This window comes from Misgurnus anguillicaudatus, chromosome 17 (assembly GCF_027580225.2).
Source record: "Misgurnus anguillicaudatus chromosome 17, ASM2758022v2, whole genome shotgun sequence".
Taxonomy (NCBI): Eukaryota; Metazoa; Chordata; class Actinopteri; order Cypriniformes; family Cobitidae; genus Misgurnus; species Misgurnus anguillicaudatus.
In genome coordinates this window covers 4,438,233-4,456,449 of record NC_073353.2, presented here as the reverse complement: position 1 = coordinate 4,456,449, position 18,217 = coordinate 4,438,233, and the positions used below count along the sequence as shown (strand labels likewise).

General features: G+C 38.1%; 3 protein-coding genes across 7 annotated transcripts in view; 1 reads left to right on the top strand and 2 right to left on the bottom strand.

The window, feature by feature from the left end:
- On the bottom strand, window positions 1–5,828 carry scrn3 (secernin 3). The gene is made up of 8 exons (XM_073854860.1): window positions 5,666–5,828; window positions 4,810–4,966; window positions 3,873–4,054; window positions 3,416–3,611; window positions 3,021–3,237; window positions 2,521–2,683; window positions 676–855; window positions 1–355 (listed from the first exon to the last, which is right to left on the bottom strand). Exons 2-8 carry the CDS (start codon window positions 4,963–4,965, stop codon window positions 193–195), a joined length of 1,257 nt encoding a protein of 418 aa, XP_073710961.1. The 5' UTR covers window position 4,966; window positions 5,666–5,828; the 3' UTR covers window positions 1–192.
- A 1,014-nt stretch (window positions 5,829–6,842) lies between these two features.
- The window catches only part of cirsr (corepressor of RBPJ and splicing regulator), a 50,612-nt gene continuing 39,237 nt past the window's right edge, over window positions 6,843–18,217 (top strand). For 3 of the 4 annotated variants that reach the window (XR_008646825.2, XR_008646824.2, XM_073854859.1), the window contains exons 1-10: window positions 6,843–7,027; window positions 7,273–7,367; window positions 7,522–7,595; window positions 7,877–7,896; window positions 8,039–8,091; window positions 8,194–8,242; window positions 8,492–8,609; window positions 10,047–10,153; window positions 10,422–10,507; window positions 10,940–11,697. Coding sequence is in view for 2 of the 4 variants with exons in the window: in XM_073854859.1 (XP_073710960.1) it covers window positions 6,956–7,027; window positions 7,273–7,367; window positions 7,522–7,595; window positions 7,877–7,896; window positions 8,039–8,091; window positions 8,194–8,242; window positions 8,492–8,609; window positions 10,047–10,153; window positions 10,422–10,507; window positions 10,940–11,693 (1,428 nt within the window). In the remaining 2 variants the exon portion in view is untranslated. Of the gene's footprint in view, window positions 7,028–7,272; window positions 7,368–7,521; window positions 7,596–7,876; window positions 7,897–8,038; window positions 8,092–8,193; window positions 8,243–8,491; window positions 8,610–10,046; window positions 10,154–10,421; window positions 10,508–10,939; window positions 11,698–12,254; window positions 12,931–18,217 lie in introns of those variants that run through there. The other variant, XM_055214919.2, reaches the window with a different exon arrangement.
- Window positions 13,683–17,743, bottom strand: sp9 (sp9 transcription factor). 2 transcript variants are annotated; one of them, XM_055214921.2, is made up of 2 exons: window positions 17,627–17,734; window positions 13,683–17,087 (listed from the first exon to the last, which is right to left on the bottom strand). In XM_055214921.2, exon 2 carries the CDS (start codon window positions 17,021–17,023, stop codon window positions 15,755–15,757), a length of 1,269 nt encoding a protein of 422 aa, XP_055070896.1. In that variant the 5' UTR covers window positions 17,024–17,087; window positions 17,627–17,734; the 3' UTR covers window positions 13,683–15,754. The 2 variants fall into 2 exon arrangements, with proteins under 2 accessions (XP_055070896.1, XP_055070895.1); XM_055214920.2 differs by having other exon boundaries at window positions 14,083–17,056; window positions 17,627–17,743.

The window sequence follows — 18,217 nt, the reverse complement described above, 5'->3', positions numbered from 1 at the left end:
TGAACTTTATCTTTAAGTTTATTTAGCCTTTGACATGTGATTTACATTGATGAAAGAGATCTGCAGGTTTTAACATTATATATTGAAACGCACACACATGAAATGCATCTGACGTCCTGTAAGTACAGCTCTCACTTGCGTTGACAAACAATAATAATCCTTTAATGATCATTTATGAAGTGATGGATATTCTCAGGCTTTACTGTAAATGTTAAACTCCTCTGTTACGGTGTCTGGGAAGAGATGAACCAGCAGTGTTTTGTCCTCAATCCCCACAGTCAGATATTTCTGTATCTCTGCCAACTTCTGCTTCTCCAGATCTCGCATTTTCTGAACGATTTTCTGTCCTCGCTCCTGAACAAACACAACACTTATTTAACTGACAACTTGGAAAAGTATGTGAAAACTTTATAATGTTAAAGACACGACAGCCTGTTGCAATGATTGTTGGTTCAAACGAATGTATCCATACACTTTTTGGGCATTTTTACTTTGGCTGTGAGTTAAAGTGTTTTTGAAAACCATCTCAAAATATACCCAATTACTATTATTTTTGCAATTTTATTTGGTGGCACCTCTATGAGTCCAAGGTTGCATTCAAACATACGGAGCGGTGTGTAAGTCAATATATATTAGTTGATGTGCTGTTTTAAATCAAATGTTTAAAGACGCTCCCTGGTACTGTCGATGATGGCAGCGATGACCTCGTGTTTCAGGAATAGAGGGTGTTTGCGGTTGGGTTTGCTTTGAAAACGAGGTTTCTTCTTTACAGGATCCTCATCCCCAAAACCCGGAGAACACGTGTCCTTCAACTGCTTAATGTCTGGCACGAATATAAAAGGCTTAAAGACCGACCTGTAAACCAAACGCATGAAACTTAACATCTTGTATATTACAATATACAATCAGGAATTCAGCTATCAATAACTGTATATTGAAATCATCTACAATACACTGTAAAAAAAATCTGCATTTTTGTCAAATCGGCATATATTTTCATGTTACTTAACAAATTAAGTTAAACAATTTGTGTCAACTTTTTTAAGTCAAAACTTAAAGGGGACATTTCACAAGATGCAAAATAAATATTTGGTTTCCCCAAAGTACATATCTGTCAAGTTTTAGCTCGAAATACCCCACGGGTAGTTTATGTTAAAATTGTAAATATGGTTAAACATGTTAAAATTGCCAATTTGTAGGTGTGAGCAAATGTCCTTTAAAATGCAAATGAGCTGATCTCTACACTAAATGGCAGTGCCATGGTTGGATAGTGCAGATTAAGGGGTGGTATTATCCCCATGTGACATCACAAGGGGAGCCAAATTTCAATTAGCTATTTTTTACATCCCTGCAGATAATGGTTTACCAAAATAAGTTACTGGGTTGTTATTTTTCACATTTTCTAGGTTGATAAAAGCACTGGGGACACAATTATAGCACTTAAACATGGAAAAAGTCAGATTTTCATGATATGTCCCCTTTTAAAATAGTAAGTCGAATTGACTTTCAAAACCAAATTTGCAAGTCTGCATTTTTTTACTGTGCAGATTTTTACTTTTAAGATTTTTTTTAATAAGATTTTTATTACGTATTAGCTTCTGTATAGTTTCCAAATCTGCCTATACATGAATTAAGTCTAAAGCTGAATCTTCAACCTCAAGCATGAGCAATAATAATAAATATATCTTAGCAAACACCACTAACTAATAAGTGTTTATTAACTGTGTTACAGTGGTGTCTGGAGAAGTGGGTATACTCTTAATGTATGCCCCCAGTAGAAGTGGGTATATCCCATGCCATCAAATAAAGAGGTGGGTATACTCTGTGTACCTGCGTATACCCTGCACTACACCACTGCTGTGTTATTATTCATTATAGAAAATAAAAATAAAATTATAATCATGCCAAAGCTTTAGTTACACACCTGTATCCCTTTCCAAATTTCTGCAGATTAACATAAGTCAGAAAACTCTTGTAATAAAGCTTTAAATGGCACCTATTTGCAAAATCCACTTTTACAAGGTGTTTGTACATAAATGTGTGTGAGCACAACCACCCTACAATGACAAAAATCCACCTCCTTTTTTAATCCCCATTAAACCAAAGCACTCTCATTAGCCGTTTTGATTCTCTTGTTAATGTGATGTCACACTGATAAAGCCCCACCCACGGCCAATGACTAACAGTCCTGAATTACCATAGTATCCGCCTTCAGTGATCTCAATAGTAAGATATTGTCTCAGACTGTGTTTACAGGAATCAGATATTTGAACTGAAAGTGCTCCCTCTGTTGGAAAGCTGGAGGTCATTTGTATTTAATGGTACACACATGAAAACAGTGCATTTTTGCTTACACCCAAATCTGGACATGTTTAACATGCTATAATAAATGATCTGTGGGGTCATTTAAGCTGAAACTTTACAGAGACAGTCTGGGCACACTTGAGACTTACAGTACATCATGTTAAAATGGGCATAATATGTGCCCTTTAGTTTTCATTGCCATCTACCCCAGTGTACCTGTCTGGGTCTGGAGTAGCGGTGAAGAAGTGAACGCCGGGGAGATCAGGGTCTGTAGGGACCACTGACACCATACTGCCGGTGGTCATGAACATACCCTCCATGTTGATTCCACTCTCCTTATCTCTCAAAATATCCATCATTGTCTCGGCTGTGATGTGTCCTATATGTAAAATGTCATATGTTTAATACCCTTTGTGCAATAGTCTGGCTTAATATAAAGCTACCGTAGACTACAATGATGCACACACTATTGTAACAGACAATGGTTTGGATACACGAATCACATATTTTATTGTATAATCATGCTTAAAGGCTGTCAATTAATTTGCAGTTCAAGCAATGCCAAGGTTAACTTGAATGCACAGTATAAGACCATCTGCCAAATGCATATGTAATGCTATTCTGCTGTAAATGCATTCAAAATTAAACAAGAATTCATCGCAGTTTAAATTATTTATCACTTCATGCATGAATCTGATCATTTTCCGGGCGCTCACCTTCGCTCTTCTCCAGAAGTTTGCGGCCCTCGCAGTGTCGCCCACCTGCAGCCTCGATTCGAGCTGTATTTTGAAAGGAGTAAACCTTAGTAAAGTTAAACTGAGCCTGTCCATCCCACCACTTCTTCTCTCGTGCGTAGTCCTTCAACTTTGGGTGCTCCTTATCGATTTTAGTGGTGATGGAGTACTCATTGGAGATGTTGCGATAGCCATCCTTAACAGAGAGATAAAACGTAAGAATTTTTCAACACACTAAGCTTTTTATTGTCATTGTATAGGTACATAATACAACTTACACTCCATTCACAAACAAAGTATGTTTAGCTTACAAGATCAGACACACCCATGCTGATATGTGTGCATAATGTTACGTGCTGGGATATTTAGTTACCCTTTACTCTCTCTGCTGCCCAGTATTTCCCAGCAGTCTCCAGCACCCAAACCTCGGTACGATCTGATATGAGGAAGCTGTTGTGGTACGTGAATCCGCACTCATCTTCCATGCAGTTCCCTCCCTGGCCATATTTGTCCAGTAGCTCTGTTATAACATCTACAGCCTTTTCAGCTGTGTCGGCCCTTTCCAGTGCCAGTCTAAATACAAACAAACAACATCATGTATGCTTTGCACATTTCAATGAATTATTACAGCTTACAAGGCAATAAATGCTGAAATATTTCATTGCAATAAAAATCTGATTCTGAAAATGTCTACAGAAAGTAAATGTATGTACTTGTTTTTACTTCAGGTCATTTTGATCCTTTACGAATGTTGCAATTGCCGAGAGACCCTAGTTTTTTTTTATTCAACTATTTCGTAATATTGTGAGAAATAGTAACCGATTGTTTGTTGACCTGACAAGATCCATGCCTAGCAGAGCTTCATCCCCGTCTGCGCTCTCCTTCCCCCAGACCGCTTCGTTCCCGATGCACACCTGATGCTCATTTGCCCCCATCTCGGCCCCCCAAAGCCAGGCGGGTCGGCTCAGCACCACTGCGTATGTGTGATTTACCTGCTCGATCTCTATATATGTACACTGTTCAAGAGGAAGAATAACTTGAGTTTATTTCATTCGGAAATGAAAATATTACAACAAATCCACTTTTACGAGGTGTTTGTATATAAATGTGTGTTGGCAGTGTGTGAACACAACAACCCTACAATAAAAAAGTCCACCCACTCCTTTTTTTAATCCATATTAAACCAAAGCAGTCTCATTAGACATGCAGTGTTGATTCTCTTGTTAATGTGACATCACACTGATAAATTCCCACATCCACTGACTGACTGGTAAATTTACCCAAAAGCTTTTCTACATGATTGTTAGAATTTAGCGCTAATGCAGCTAAATATACTATTGTCTATTGTAACCAAATGTGCTCACTGTCTGTTGGTAATGAAGTGAGGAGCTGTAGCTCATTTGCATTTAAAGGTACACATATGAAAACACAGCACTTTTTTGCTCCCACAACAAGTAGGGGCATTTTGCACATGCTATAAAAAATGATCTGTGGGGTATTTTCAGATGAAACTTCACAGACACATTTTAGGCACACGCACACCTGAGACTTATATTACATCTTGAATAAATGGGCATAATATGTGACCTTGAAAGCAAACTGTCCTTGATCCAGCTCAGGCAAAGTGGAACCTGGAAAGTTGGTCTGGGACAATGTTCAACATATGGCCTGAATTATTACATTTTGCACAAAAATCATACAGTTTATAATAAGAAAAATGAAATTAAAATAAAAAATCTGACTGTAAGATTTTTCTGAATGTTTAATATACCTCAACTTTTTCTTCATTCGCGTGGTCCTTAGAGGGGAAGTAAACAACTTCTTGGACCTCATCGCAGGGTCGGTCTGAGTTCTTCCCAAAGACTATATACTGACCTTCTGTTGATGGAGGCAAAGCTACGAATGTGTCACAAGAGGTTGGGTACATCCTGTACAAAGAGGTAAACAGACCACATGGATTATAATGACAGCAGAAATCTCTTTATACTAATCCCTCCATACACATGTTTAAAAATATATATTTATATATTATAAGTACCTTAATAATATAAATTATATATAAATATAAAAATGAATATACACATAACATTTCTTTATAAATATATATTTGGGTCTGTGCGTATACATAATTGTTATACACAGTACACACATATGATGTAAACAAAAGCTTTAATTTTGCAAACAATTAGTTAAGATATAATAAATTTGATAAATAGCATTCAATTTATACATTCAAAATAATATAAAGCAAATAATCATCATACAAGTGTTATTCATGCATAATGAAAACAACACATGTTAACCATAAACCAAGCTTACTGTACAAGCCTTAACTTAAAAAGCAGTAATTACAAATTCACCTGCCTTGATGTAACTATCATCAGATCAAAATTACCAGCATAACTGATGCTACATTATAGCAAATCTTTGCAGAACATGTCTCATTATAGTCTAGATTATAAGTTATGATGGTCAATAAGAATTTAAGCGCAGTTTCCATCTTTCATACATTTATGTTTTACACAGTTCATGCAGCCCATTAAAATGTCATGGTTAATAAAAATGATCAAAAAATATTAGCAGTCATTTTAGCATTCGCACGCTGTATGGACTTAAACATTATTTACCTTGTCAAGCTTAACAAATGCCAGGTAAGATGAGAAATCACGCACTTTCTGATGATATTTTACATTTGAATACTTTCCTTTTCCTTTCTTAGTAAACAAAACTGAGTGCAGACTTCGGCGTGTTTCGGTTTCTCTGATCTTTAAACAAATAAACAGCTCAGTCTGACACTGAACTGAGGTCAGTCTACATGATTGTGAAATCAGCGATGTGGGCGTAGTCAATGGGAGAAAGCGTCTCTCATTGGCCGTTTCTCAAACCGAAGGCTGCCGCCTCCGGAGGTCGCATTTCTGGGCTGCATACGTCATCTTATTTTAGAATATTAAGAATTATAAAATTGACTTTTATTCTCAGTTAATCGTAAATTGATGTAATATGCTAACATGACTTGCGAATTTAATGCTCAGTTAACTTAAATAAACCAGGCTTGATGACGTATGCAGCCTGCATATGCGACCTCCGCAGCTCCGCAGGCTGCAACCTTCGGGTTGAGAAACGGCCATTATACAGACCGTAGGCTTGTTCGACTTTATGCAGGGCCGCAAGAACCGACAGCCGGATGACGTCAAAGTTCCGCGAGAGCGATTTAAAAGCAAACTCCTCTGTACGTTGTCACGAATCGCTCTCGCGGTACTTTGACGTCATCCGGCTATCGATTCTTGCGGCGCCGCATGATGTCGAAAGCCTACTACGTCCCAGTCACGGCCCTGACCTACAGTCTATGGTCCCGACCTAATTTTTTACAGTCTATGGTCCTGACAGAAGAAAGAAATGTCCCTAATAACGCACTTTATTATATAGACTTATATGTATAATGTATGTAATGAATTAGTAAGATGTGTTACCTGTAACTTTATCCCTGTAATGTTAAAGTTATTTTATGTTTAATGAAAATGTAATTTAAATAATAATAAATAAATCTTAATAGCGCACTAGTTTCTACTTTATAATTAAAATAGTAAATGCTATTAATATTTTGAACGATTTTGTATCCTCTCTGTATATTTTTTAAAATATTCATGCAATGATTTGAAACGTACCGTTATGTTTTTATTTTATTTTATTTTATTTTATTTTATTTTATTTTATTTTATTTCATTTCATTTCATTTCATTTCATTTCATTTCATTTCATTTCATTTCATTTCATTTTATTTTATTTTATTTTATTTTGTTGGCCGGAACGTGTCATAAACACAGGCGTCGCTGCGCGTGACGTTACTGTCGTTCGATAGGGAGCTTTGCATTCTTCTGTTTCAGATGATGTTTTGAGCGTTACTCTGGTAATCAAACATGGGGAAATCGTTCGCCAATTTCATGTGCAAGAAGGATTTTCATCCTGCATCCAAATCCAACATAAAAAAGGCAAGAGGACCCTAAATGTCTAACATTGCTAGCATGCTAAGCTAACTTACTTATACACTGATGTAAACATTACCTCACGGTTGTCCGTTGTAATCTCTCATTCACCAAGTCTCACGATTACTTTATAATTGGCTACGTAGAAGCACGCATTTCACCACAAACACTTTCTAGGCTGCAGTGTTATATGTTTACTCACTTGTGTCAGGGGTTGTTAAACTCATCAAACTCTTGCCTCTGAATCTTAGGTATGGATCGCAGAGCAGAAATTAACCTTCGAGAAGAAGAAGCAGGAGGACTTGATGAATGCTTACCTGAAGGAGCAGGACACTTACAACAACAGGTGCCAAGTGCCTTCACTTCCATTTTAACCCACAGTTCTATAAGATACATTAGACATTAATGTTTGTTATTGTGATTCAGAATGATGCTTTAATTTAACATATTTTTTATTATTGAAATAATCTGCAATTACCTATTGCTTGTTTTTTTCCCAGGGTGCTGATGGGTGATGATCGTGTGAAGAGTGGCCTTAATTTCATGTATGAAGCCCCTCCGGGTGCATCTAAGGGTATTTTGCATCTTCCACATTTTTGGAACAGTTACATGGTTGCATGTTGTTTTTGTTGTTGAGTCTTTTAAGCAGTGTTTTAAATGGCAGTAAATGGCAGAATTTTCAATTACAGAAATTGTTATGTCTATTCACTCTGATCTTTATGTTTAACACAACACCAGCTTTTATCACTGCTGAAACAATTGTTTTACTATTATAGTAGAGAATATACAGTAATGAAAAAACATTCTCTCTTGTCTTTAACTCCTGTGCTCTTCATTTTCCTGACTTTTGAGCAGAAGAGACTAAAGAGAAAGAGGTAATGTTCAATTACACAATAGTTTTAACTGTACCTTACTAGTAAATTCAACAGTGATCTTACACATCAAACTTTTGTATATTTTTTGTTTTGCTTGTGTTACAGTGTTACTCCTCACTTCTAATAGTTGCTTTTTTTGTAGGGAGAAGAATCCGAGTACAAGTTTGAGTGGCAGAAAGGAGCTCCTCGTGAGATGTATGTTCTCAAGTTTATGATTATATTGAATCTATCTATGACACTTTTAAAACGTGATTGTGTTTATATATTCCTCACTTATTTCCTCTCTTCACATTTCAGGTATGCAAAAGATGACATGAATATTCGTGATCAGCCTTTTGGGATTCAGGTAAGTTTTTATTCTCTACTATGCACATATTTTTAAGGTTTTAAGACAAACAATTTATCTCTTGAGCAACATTTTTGCAGTTTCATCTTATATAATTAAACTCTACTCTCACCATGAACATAGTCATAAAAGCTAGCATGGCGTTGAAAAGGAAGCATGCATATATAAAAATGATCAATTATTGATAACCCATTGATGTGTGTATACAGCAAATGTTTGGCCTCTTTGCTTATTGTTTGATTGTTTCAGGTGAGGAATGTGAGGTGCATTAAGTGTCATAAGTGGGGTCATGTGAACACCGATCGTGAGTGTCCTCTCTTTGGCCTGTCGGGGATTAATGCCAGCTCTATGCCCAGCGATGAGGCAGGTAAGTCATTACATTGCTCTCCCACAAACATTAACATACCTACAGCCAAGTAAACCGAAATTTTTATCAATGTATCAAGTCCCTGTGGGCACACAAATGCACTTTTTGATTTAATGTGTCTACTAAGACTGCGTAACAGTGATATAAATGCATAATAGAAGAATTCTTTAAAAATAAATGAATGAATGAATGAATAAATGGCAAACAATTTGGTCTTGCCGTGCTTAGCACATAGTTAGTAACACTTTACAAGAAGGTTGCATTTGTTAACTTTAGTTAATGCATTAGCTTACATTAAACATCTAAAGCATTTATTAACCTCAATTTTAGTTCATGTTAATGTCAGCATTTATTAATACATTTTTCAAATCAAAAGTTATTACTGTTAACATTAGTTAATACAAAATTAACGAATTATTTGTATTGGCATTAACTAATGTTAATAAAGATAAATAAATACTAAAAACCTATACAGCTAATTGTTAGTACATTTACTAATGTTGACAAATACAACCTTTTTGTAAAGTGTTACCATATAATTTATGCAAGACTTCTAAGTATCCTAAAAACACTTAAATGTTTTCACATTTTCTACACAACTTTGACAAAATGATTAAATCTTTATTGAAAGCTATGTCCAAATTTTGCTCCTAGGTGATGTTTACCTTGCATGGCTTTTTAAACAGTTTTCCTGAGAAATAAAATAGCCAAACTTATGGATAGTCATCAATTTTTGTAAAAAAAATTGCTAAATGATAGTTGAGAAAGAATAAAACATTCTTTACACTGTTTCAAAAGAAACATCCATATAATGCATATGATGTTTCACTCACCGCTGATTTACTTTACCTCTGTCAGAGCTGATATAGTTGTTCAGACCTGTAGGTGGTGGTCATGTCATGTGATAATGCATCGTGCATGTGGCAGCATTTTTTCTGGACGTGTTTTTTTAATGCTGTTTAAAGGGTGCACTCACACTATCCAAACCAAAGCCAAAGTTTGGCCCTCAAAGCTTGGTTTATTTGACTAGTGTGATCGCTCTGTACCGGGCGTGGTGGGGTTAATCCTCTACATTCTTACTTCTGGAGGTGTATGAAATTTCTTATTACATGTGTTATTTCTCTTTATCAACCTAACCTAATTTCAGATGTTAGAACAATAAACAATTTGCATTGTTAGGTTTCTGTTACTAAAGATCAATGTGGTTTGTGTAGCAGACAGTATAGCAGAGCTGATACAGATGCTACACTGGCAGATTTTTATTGTGTGCTCCGATTGATTGAAACCTCTGCTTTAGCAAAATAATACCGCACACTTAACTCAGCGGTGAGATGAGGGAGTTGATTTGTTGTATCTTTGTGTTAACAAAACTGGTAATGTACATCACTCAGAGGGAGAGCACATCATTTGTTCTGAAAGAGTGATTTGTCCTAACAGGTCCGTCAATGCACCCCTCCGAGTTAATGGCAGAGATGCGAAGCAGTGGCTTTGCTCTGAAGAAATGTGTTCTTGGGAGGGACGCCACCATGCGTGATCCAGCACAGGTAATCTCCTGCTTCCTGTTCAGATAAGACCAGCCATATCCATGTCTGGAGCTCAGCGTGTGATCGTTGAAAATGTCCAATTATCAAACGGGCGACTCACAAGCAATTCCTGTCAGTTTGAGGGGTTCGACTAGATCTGATGAAAGCAACAGCTGCAATTACATGAGAGTACACACATGCTTCTCGTGTTTTTGCCTGTTTTTTATGTAGTCAGTAAGTGAACCCTCTGATTGTGTGCACGCATATTAATGTTGGTTTTGTGTTGCAGGAGTTTTTGGGCAGTGAGGAAGAGGAGGATCCTGAAGTGGAGTTCCTTAAATCTCTATCTACCAAACAGAAGCAGAAATTGCTGAGGTATGATTATTTTAAACACTTAATAGTTATATAATTTAATTTAATAATTAATGAAATATATTATTAAAGCTGAAGTCAGTCAGCTGAGATCAAAATAAAAAAATGCAGTTATTTGCATAGTAATGTTTTGTGCGTGTGTTGTGCTTCGGCTCGCAACTCTGTGCAGACGAATCTGATGTCTATGATCACCGCATCAGAGCAGATATTAAAAATTTATAATTTTAGTAAACAGTATGGTGACCAATTAATATGTTGTATGTTAAAATGTTATTTTGTCATCTTATCAACACCATTTAAGAAATTCACATATTTTATGCGCCCAATATTAATATTACTCAGCACAATACTTTTTCACAATAAACAACTCAGTTTGTTGACTTTGTCAGTGATATGATATGAGTAAGCTTGACCACTCTCATGATCACCTCTTAGAAAACTTGATCGTCTTGAGAAGAAGAAGAAAGAGAAGAAAAAGAAGAGTAAAAAGGAAAAGAAGAAGAAGAACAAAAAGAAGCAGAAGAAACAATCCAAGAGTGAGACTTCATCCAGCAGCTCTTCAGATGACAGCGGCAGTGACTCCGAGCAGGAGGAACGTTCTGGGAAGAAAGCCAGAAAAAAAAGCAAGAGAAAAGACTCTTCCAGTGATAGCGGCTCTGAAAGAGAGCACCGGGAACATGAACACTCACACAGTGTGTCTAAACAACGCTCTCCAGCACGTAATGAACGGGCCTACAGAGGAGAAGAGGTTCACAGATCATCAGAGGACAAGGACAGAATGAGACGGGACGACAGAGAGAGATGCAGGGAGCAGAGAGAGAGGAGTGAAGACAGAAACGTAAGTGGACAGAGAGGGAGAGAGGAACGAGACGGGAGCAAAGGGAGAAGGAGGGAGAAACGAGACCGGAGCGAAGAGAGAGGGAAAGATAAACGAGATGGGAGCAGAGAGAGGAGGAGGGAGGAACGAGACCGGAGCAGAAGCCCTCAGAGATACAAGAAATACAGTGGGAAGGAGAGACACAGAAGCATCAGCAGAGAGAAAGGGAGGGAGAAAACAGACAGGAGCAGAAGTGGAGAAAGGCCCAGTGGTAGAGGCATAGAAAGAAGTGTCAGTCGAGAGCGGAGACGGGACGGAGAAAAAGTGAGAAGTAATAGCAGAGATGCAGGGAGAAGAAAAGAAAAACAGTAGCCACGTATGTATGCCATATGACACCACTGTTACTATAAGATTAAAGGGAAATATTACTTTCCCACACTGTCATTCCAAACTCATGTTGACCATCCTTTTTTTATAAAGTGAAGCTGAATGGGCACTCACGCTGTCAAGCCCAAAGGCAGTGTTATATAAGTGGTCCGTATGACTTGTGCACTGTACTACAAGTCTTTTAAACTGTGTGTGCTAGCTTTATGTGCTAGCTTTAGGTAAGAAACAGAAATTGAAGTTGATATTCACTGATAATCTTCCTCTTTGTAGGAGTTCTGTAATTTGCATTTTTTTAGTTATTATATTGCTTCAGACACTTGAAATATAGAATATAACCTTGATCCTTAAATGGTGGATTTTTATTTTCTTTTTCGAACTTGGTGGTAGAAATAGTAATTCACTCATATGGGAAAGAACAGCTAAGAATTTTCTACGACATCTTTAAAAAAAAAAATACAGACCAGAACAACTAGATGAATAAGTGTAGGTACCTTAAAGTGCTCAGATGTTTAGTGTACTACTATAAGATCTGTTCTCCTCTTATAGTGCTTTTCCAGCCGTTTACAGACTGTACTAGGACTTCACCAGAAGAGGGCGATAAATGAATATAGAAACTGCAATTTATAAACCAGGAATTAAAATGTTGAATATATTTTTATAGTTTTTCAAGTGTTTGAATCATTCTGTTTTAATGTAATTTTTTAGTCTTGGGTGCAATACATCTTAAATGTAAAACTTGTTTTTTTTTAATCCATTATATAGGCTACAGAACAGTTGGAATTTTTTATTCCATTATTTTATTTTGACGTCCTATTAATGAATTTTTAGAACATGCAAAGAAAAAAATCTAAACGAGATTTTATGGCTTATTAATTATTATAAAAATATGAATTATTCAAAATATTTTCCCTCTTTTACTACTTTGCCTAAATTTTTTTAATTATAAGATAAAGCTTTTTTATTTGCTATCGCATTGCTTTTCCATTCAACTTGATGATGTTTTAACCATGTAAACTGGAACAGATTAGAGAAACTACAGAGAAATTAGGTTTTTGTTTCAGTTAAATTGTGACGGTTCTATCAGGGTGGTTTTAAGGACGCGTCGCTTAATGGTTAAACGAATTTTGCGAATAGCTTAAACGAAATTTGTAATAGCTGTGAAACAAATTGATAATGTATGTTGAAGTATTTATAACGTAAATAAACGAACTAAAAATGCAAATGCAGTGTTATCGCAACTCCTTACGCCTGCCAGTGTTGACAACTTTAATATGGTGAAACTGCAAACAAAGTGTTCGTACCGTGAGTGTTTGTGTTGTTTTTGTATTCCAACTTTTCGAGAGCATTCTTGATGCATTTCTTTGATTTGCATGCTGAAAATATTTGAAGAGTTTCGTTGCAAACCGATCCGATTTTTAAAATTTTTGTCAAAACATGTTTATTATTATGTTATTATTTTGTTTTATGGTGCTACTTATCTGTATTTTTTAAGTTATGAAGGTTTAAAACAAACCAACTTCAGTTGTATTGGTATAAAAAACGAGATTTCTGAACAATTAAAAAACCGAGTTTTCTCGTTTTGCAACGAAACTCTTCATATATCATTTAAACTTAAATGCATCTGTGCTTGGTGACCACAAAATCATATCAACCAACTCGTGTGAAATAACCCCCCTCCTCGCCCTCCTAAAAATCCATCACTTAGGTATTTAGCAATATTCAAATGAACCCAAGGGTGGCGCTGAAGTATCAAAAAGTTAAATCAATTAAACTTTGTATTCAAGTCTTTATACGTTTTAATGTATCTGGAAAAAAGCAAAAAAATAAAAATAATAATTTCACTTGAACCAATAAACATAATCGCTTGATCTTCTGACCCTTAAAGAATGCAATGATCAAACAGGAGCGTCTGCGCGGGAAGCTGGCAGACTCGTCACGGCCGAGTTTCCCGCGCTGCGGCGGGAGCGGCGCTTCTGTTTGATCTCTCTTTTATTGCTGCGCGGAAACAAAGCTGACTTCTGCCTCGCGCACAGTCAGAGGGCATTCCGGGAAAAAGCGAACAAAAGGCAGTGAGTGACAGCGCTACTGTCCGCAACCCCAGGCGCATCACTCCCCTCCAAAGACTGAAAAGCACTTAGATCTTGTCCATGTATAATCTCCTGTTTGTAAATCTTAATAGAACCATATAATTGTAAAGCGTGCTCGTGAATGCCTTCACGCCCAAATAGCGCCCATTTCCGTAATAAAAATTTGAATTGTGTGCAATAAAATCGTTGCATCCTACATTAATTTTTTTAAAGACAGAATCGGGTTCTGTGCACCTGCTATTTAGAGAAAACTGAGAATTTATTTTATTTTATTTCTTTTAATTTTTTTTTTTTTTGGTATGCCTATTTGTAATTTCATGTTATTTGGAAACTATATAATTTATTTTATGCACTTTACAATTGTATTATTTATAAACATATTTCCATTAGTTATTTGCAAAATGTTATCAGATATTTTTAAAAGCTAGGTCGTTAAATTATAATGGACCATTTCCATTTGTGTATTTTTCTCCTGAATAGGCCACTGGTCGTTCAGCACCACACAAAAGGAAATGAAAATAATTTTAGTCTATTGCCTTCTGGTCAATTTACCTTGCACCCCAAAAGCGTTTGGAGCAGACGCACATGCCTAACGAGTTCCCAGGCTGCGGCTCGGGCTGTAATTATTCCGCCGCGTTTTTCTGTGGGATCGGACGCTGCACTGGATAAACACAAAGAAGTCAGAGAGCATCCTTGAACCTTTTCAGTACAGGGCCACTGATATTCAAATAACAGCCAAAGACCATTTTACTGCGAGAGCATTTTAAATTCGGCATTTGCATAAGGCCTCTCCCCATTTTCCTTTTCAAAAGTGGCTTCCAGAAAAGGCAAGAAAGAAAGAAAAAAACTGTTCCCATAACACCAAATCAAGTGTAGCGTTTTATAAAAGCTAAACGATGCTTTATGCCTTCAGCGCTCTCTTAGATGGACATTTTCCGTTTGACATGCAAATTTAAGCAGTTAATTTGAGCGATTCAAATAAATATTCAGAGGTCCTTTGTCACCGAGTCCCATCGGAAAATGTGCGATAAAGAGCCACTGAACAAATGATTGTCTGCGGAGAGTAATTAGATATTTGATAAGACATGAATCCCTAATCTCCAATACAAGACACATGGGGCTGCGATGTGCTCCAAGTCATAATTAATAATATTTAACAAGGTTTTCATTTGGACAAAAAAAAACCTTTTTCGGGGCATTAACTATTGATTTATCGCACTGGGAAACGCGCCGGATTATTGATATTTACTCTATACATATACGCATTATTTCGTTTTTCTAATATATACATTTTCACGATAAATGCAATGCACGTGCTGACTGATTTGTCTGTAAATTTTACAAGTTACCCATATATTCAGTAAAAATAATTTCGATGAAAATATTTGCTTCAGACAACCCAAGCTTTAGATTTTAAATCCCTTTAATTACAAAATGAAAGCCTTAAGCGTGACTTTATACAATTAAACATTTATATATTTTTAGCAATGTAAAGGAAAGGTTAAATGAATTTTAAATAGCTGTGTAACATACATACTGACATCCACAAAGTGCGTCGAAAGGAAAGAAAATTCCCTGAATTTCAGGATCCACCACAAAACAATCATAAGTAACATTTACAGGGAAAAATAACATATTTTGCGGATATATGTACAGAATTATAGCTCAAGCGGTAGCCGCGGTTTATTTAGCTCCATCTTTTTGCGCATTGATCCAAACCAAATGTCCGCTTTTACAACACTGAGCCTTGACAAGACTCTTATCGTCCCGAAAGGTGTTTGTTTGTGCAGAGCAGAAATAACCAGTGTTGCGCTTAATTTGTTTCCAATGCCTATGAGCCACACGTCGACTCGTTTTGCGAGGAAATGCAGAATACTAAAAGTTTTTCACATACTCCAGACCCGTTTCCTTGTCTCGATTCAGCTATGAGGAAAATGGACTTGAGGTCATAAATCACGTTCAGGACTCGTGGTGAGGAGACTGATCTTTGACCGTGACCCGGGGGTTTACGCCGTCTAAAATCAGTTCCGGCGACTCAGACCTGGGGGTCTCCAGGTTACTAGTGTCGGTGTCACTGTCGCTGCCCTTTTTGCCTCCACCTCCGGCGGTGTGTGTTTTGATGTGTTTGCTCAAGTGGTCGCTCCTCATGAAACGCTTGTTGCATACCGGGCAGGCGAACCGTTTTTCCCCCGTGTGAGTGCGCAGGTGCCTCTGAAGCTCGTCTGACCTGGTGAACCTTTTGCCACAAAAAAGCCAGTTGCACACAAAGGGCCTCTCGCCGGTGTGCCATCTCAGATGCGCTTTGAGATGAGATGTCTTGCCGTAGACTTTACCGCAGCCCGGGATGTGACAGCTATGAAGTCCTTTCCTGCGCAAGCTGGCACCCGCAGGGCCAAGGCGCTCTGCCTCCTGACAGTTCGGGCAGTCGCACGTGGCCCGTCCCGAATATCTCCTGGACGACCTGGACGAGGTTCCTATGCCCGAGCTGGCACCCGATATCATAGCGTTTGTGGCCGATGCGTCCGTATAAGTGGGGATGACAGTTTTGAATCCTTCCTGCGTCAACAGGTGCTGGCTCGTTGACAGGAGGTGGGACGCCGTGGGACTGATGCCAGTGGAGCTGAACGCGGAGTGCGTGAGGCTCGAGAAGTCCGGGTTGTAGCCGCTGAGCTGGGAGTGGATGGCTTGTGGGGTTCCGGAGTGCAGTGAAGTTTGCAAAGTACCTGCCGGATTTTGAACCTCGAGCCACGAGCCCGGATTCGTGTGAACGTCCCACCATGCTGACGCGCCGTTGGTCACCTCACCCGAGATGGTGGAGTGAAAGCCGGACTTGTACCACGATTCGTACGGGTGCGCCATGCCGACCCGCGGGTATAGTGTCTCTGCTGCCGACGTGTGAACTTTGGAAATGAACGCAGACTGTCCGGGCTCCTGCGAGGAAACGCTTGCCGTGTTGGAGAATAAGCTGCTGTATTCGCTGGAGAACGCAGAGGACGTTGGTGAGGTGGAGGCCAGACAGAAAGCGCTGTTGCCTGTGCCGGTGGTGGTCGTTAATCCGGAGGTGTTTCGGCTCGTCGCGACCGTGAATCCTGGCAGGCTGGACCCCAAGTTGCAGCTCGACGAAGATCTTTTCCAAGGATGAAATCCGCCTTTGGAAAACGCGCTGGAGTCGGGTAAAGTTGTGAGGGGGCTGGTGTTGCCGATTTTGTTGCAGGTTGCAGCCAGCATAGCTAAAGGGGTAGTTCCAAACCGCGGCTCTTCCTGTGTGTGGAGGGAAAGTTTGTGCTTTTTACTAGACAGTAAAGAAGAGTTGGAATGTTCAGAAAAGCAAACAAATAGCCTGTTTATTACCAAAACACCAATGACTCCATCAAGCGGAAATGACTAGCTGTACTTGTTGTATTTTCTTGTTGCAAACTTTTAACAGAGTTGTATGTATTGTCGTGACTTTAACAATCACATCTGATGAAATTCCCGTTTAGACTATGACATGAGCAATAAGCTCAAACTTTACTGTAACCTTTTTTAGACAGTATATACAAATACAAACACGTTGCAATAGTTCTTAATGTTACAGCGTCAGTTCCGCGTTCTGGATTCATTACAAGTGCTCAAAAAGCACGAGTACACAAACGAGTTCTCAAATAACCAGATTAAAAATATAAAACTTCTTTGTGCAAGTTAATAAGTGTTTCAAATGGCATCGTTTTTGGTTGTATTCAAAGTTATTTCTTAAGAATGTAGACAAAAGTTTGATGTCAATAACCAATACTTAACAGAGAAAAAATGCAAAGCATCTCCTTGTCTTAATTAAAATAAATCGGTGCTTACCCCAAGTATAGACGTAGCCATATCCAGGCCCTTTCCTAAAGTAACTCTTTGAAGAGAACAATGAGTAAATGTTGCTGTGTGACTGAGGGACACTGCGCTCAAGCTTTCTCTCTCTACTCGAGATGTATAGTGAGCGCGTGCTTTGAAGTACAGCTGGCTGCAATACGCAGCCAATCTGAGCGCGCGCCGCGACGCGTCCGACCAATAAGCGACGCGACCATGACAGAAATACTAAAGCTGTACGTCAATCAATGACTGGGGTACTGATCCTACTGTCATGCAATAAGCCATCAGCTATTTTTCAACGTTTTATATATATATTTGGCCATCAAGGCGCAGTATCTGCACAGAGTTTAGTGCTCGGGGCTTATTTTGGTATTTAATAGGCATCTTGCGGCGGTAAGCTTCTTATCTCGATTATGTGCATGATGACATTTAAAGTTTTTGTTTGTTTGTCGACTAAGACGAAAGTGATTTGAATGAAAGATTTACGCGCGTAAATATTTTCAGTTTTAACCTCACTTAAATTTTAACAGATTTATTATTTTCAGTTAGCTAGCTATGAGTAGGTAGTTTGTTTTTTTGTTTGAT

Excerpts from the sequence above, each read along its gene's own strand:
- scrn3 (XM_073854860.1), bottom strand. The coding sequence starts at position 4,965 with ATGTACCCAACCTCTTGTGACACATTCGTAGCTTTGCCTCCATCAACA. Across the intron at positions 3,612-3,872 it reads CTAGGCATGGATCTTGTCAG|ACTGGCACTGGAAAGGGCCG; the intron begins GTCAACAAACAA and ends GTTTGTATTTAG. Across the intron at positions 356-675 it reads GCCATCATCGACAGTACCAG|GGAGCGAGGACAGAAAATCG; the intron begins GGAGCGTCTTTA and ends TGTGTTTGTTCA.
- sp9 (XM_055214920.2), bottom strand. The coding sequence starts at position 17,647 with ATGGCTACGTCTATACTTGGG. Across the intron at positions 17,057-17,626 it reads TGGCTACGTCTATACTTGGG|GAAGAGCCGCGGTTTGGAAC; the intron begins GTAAGCACCGAT and ends CTCCACACACAG.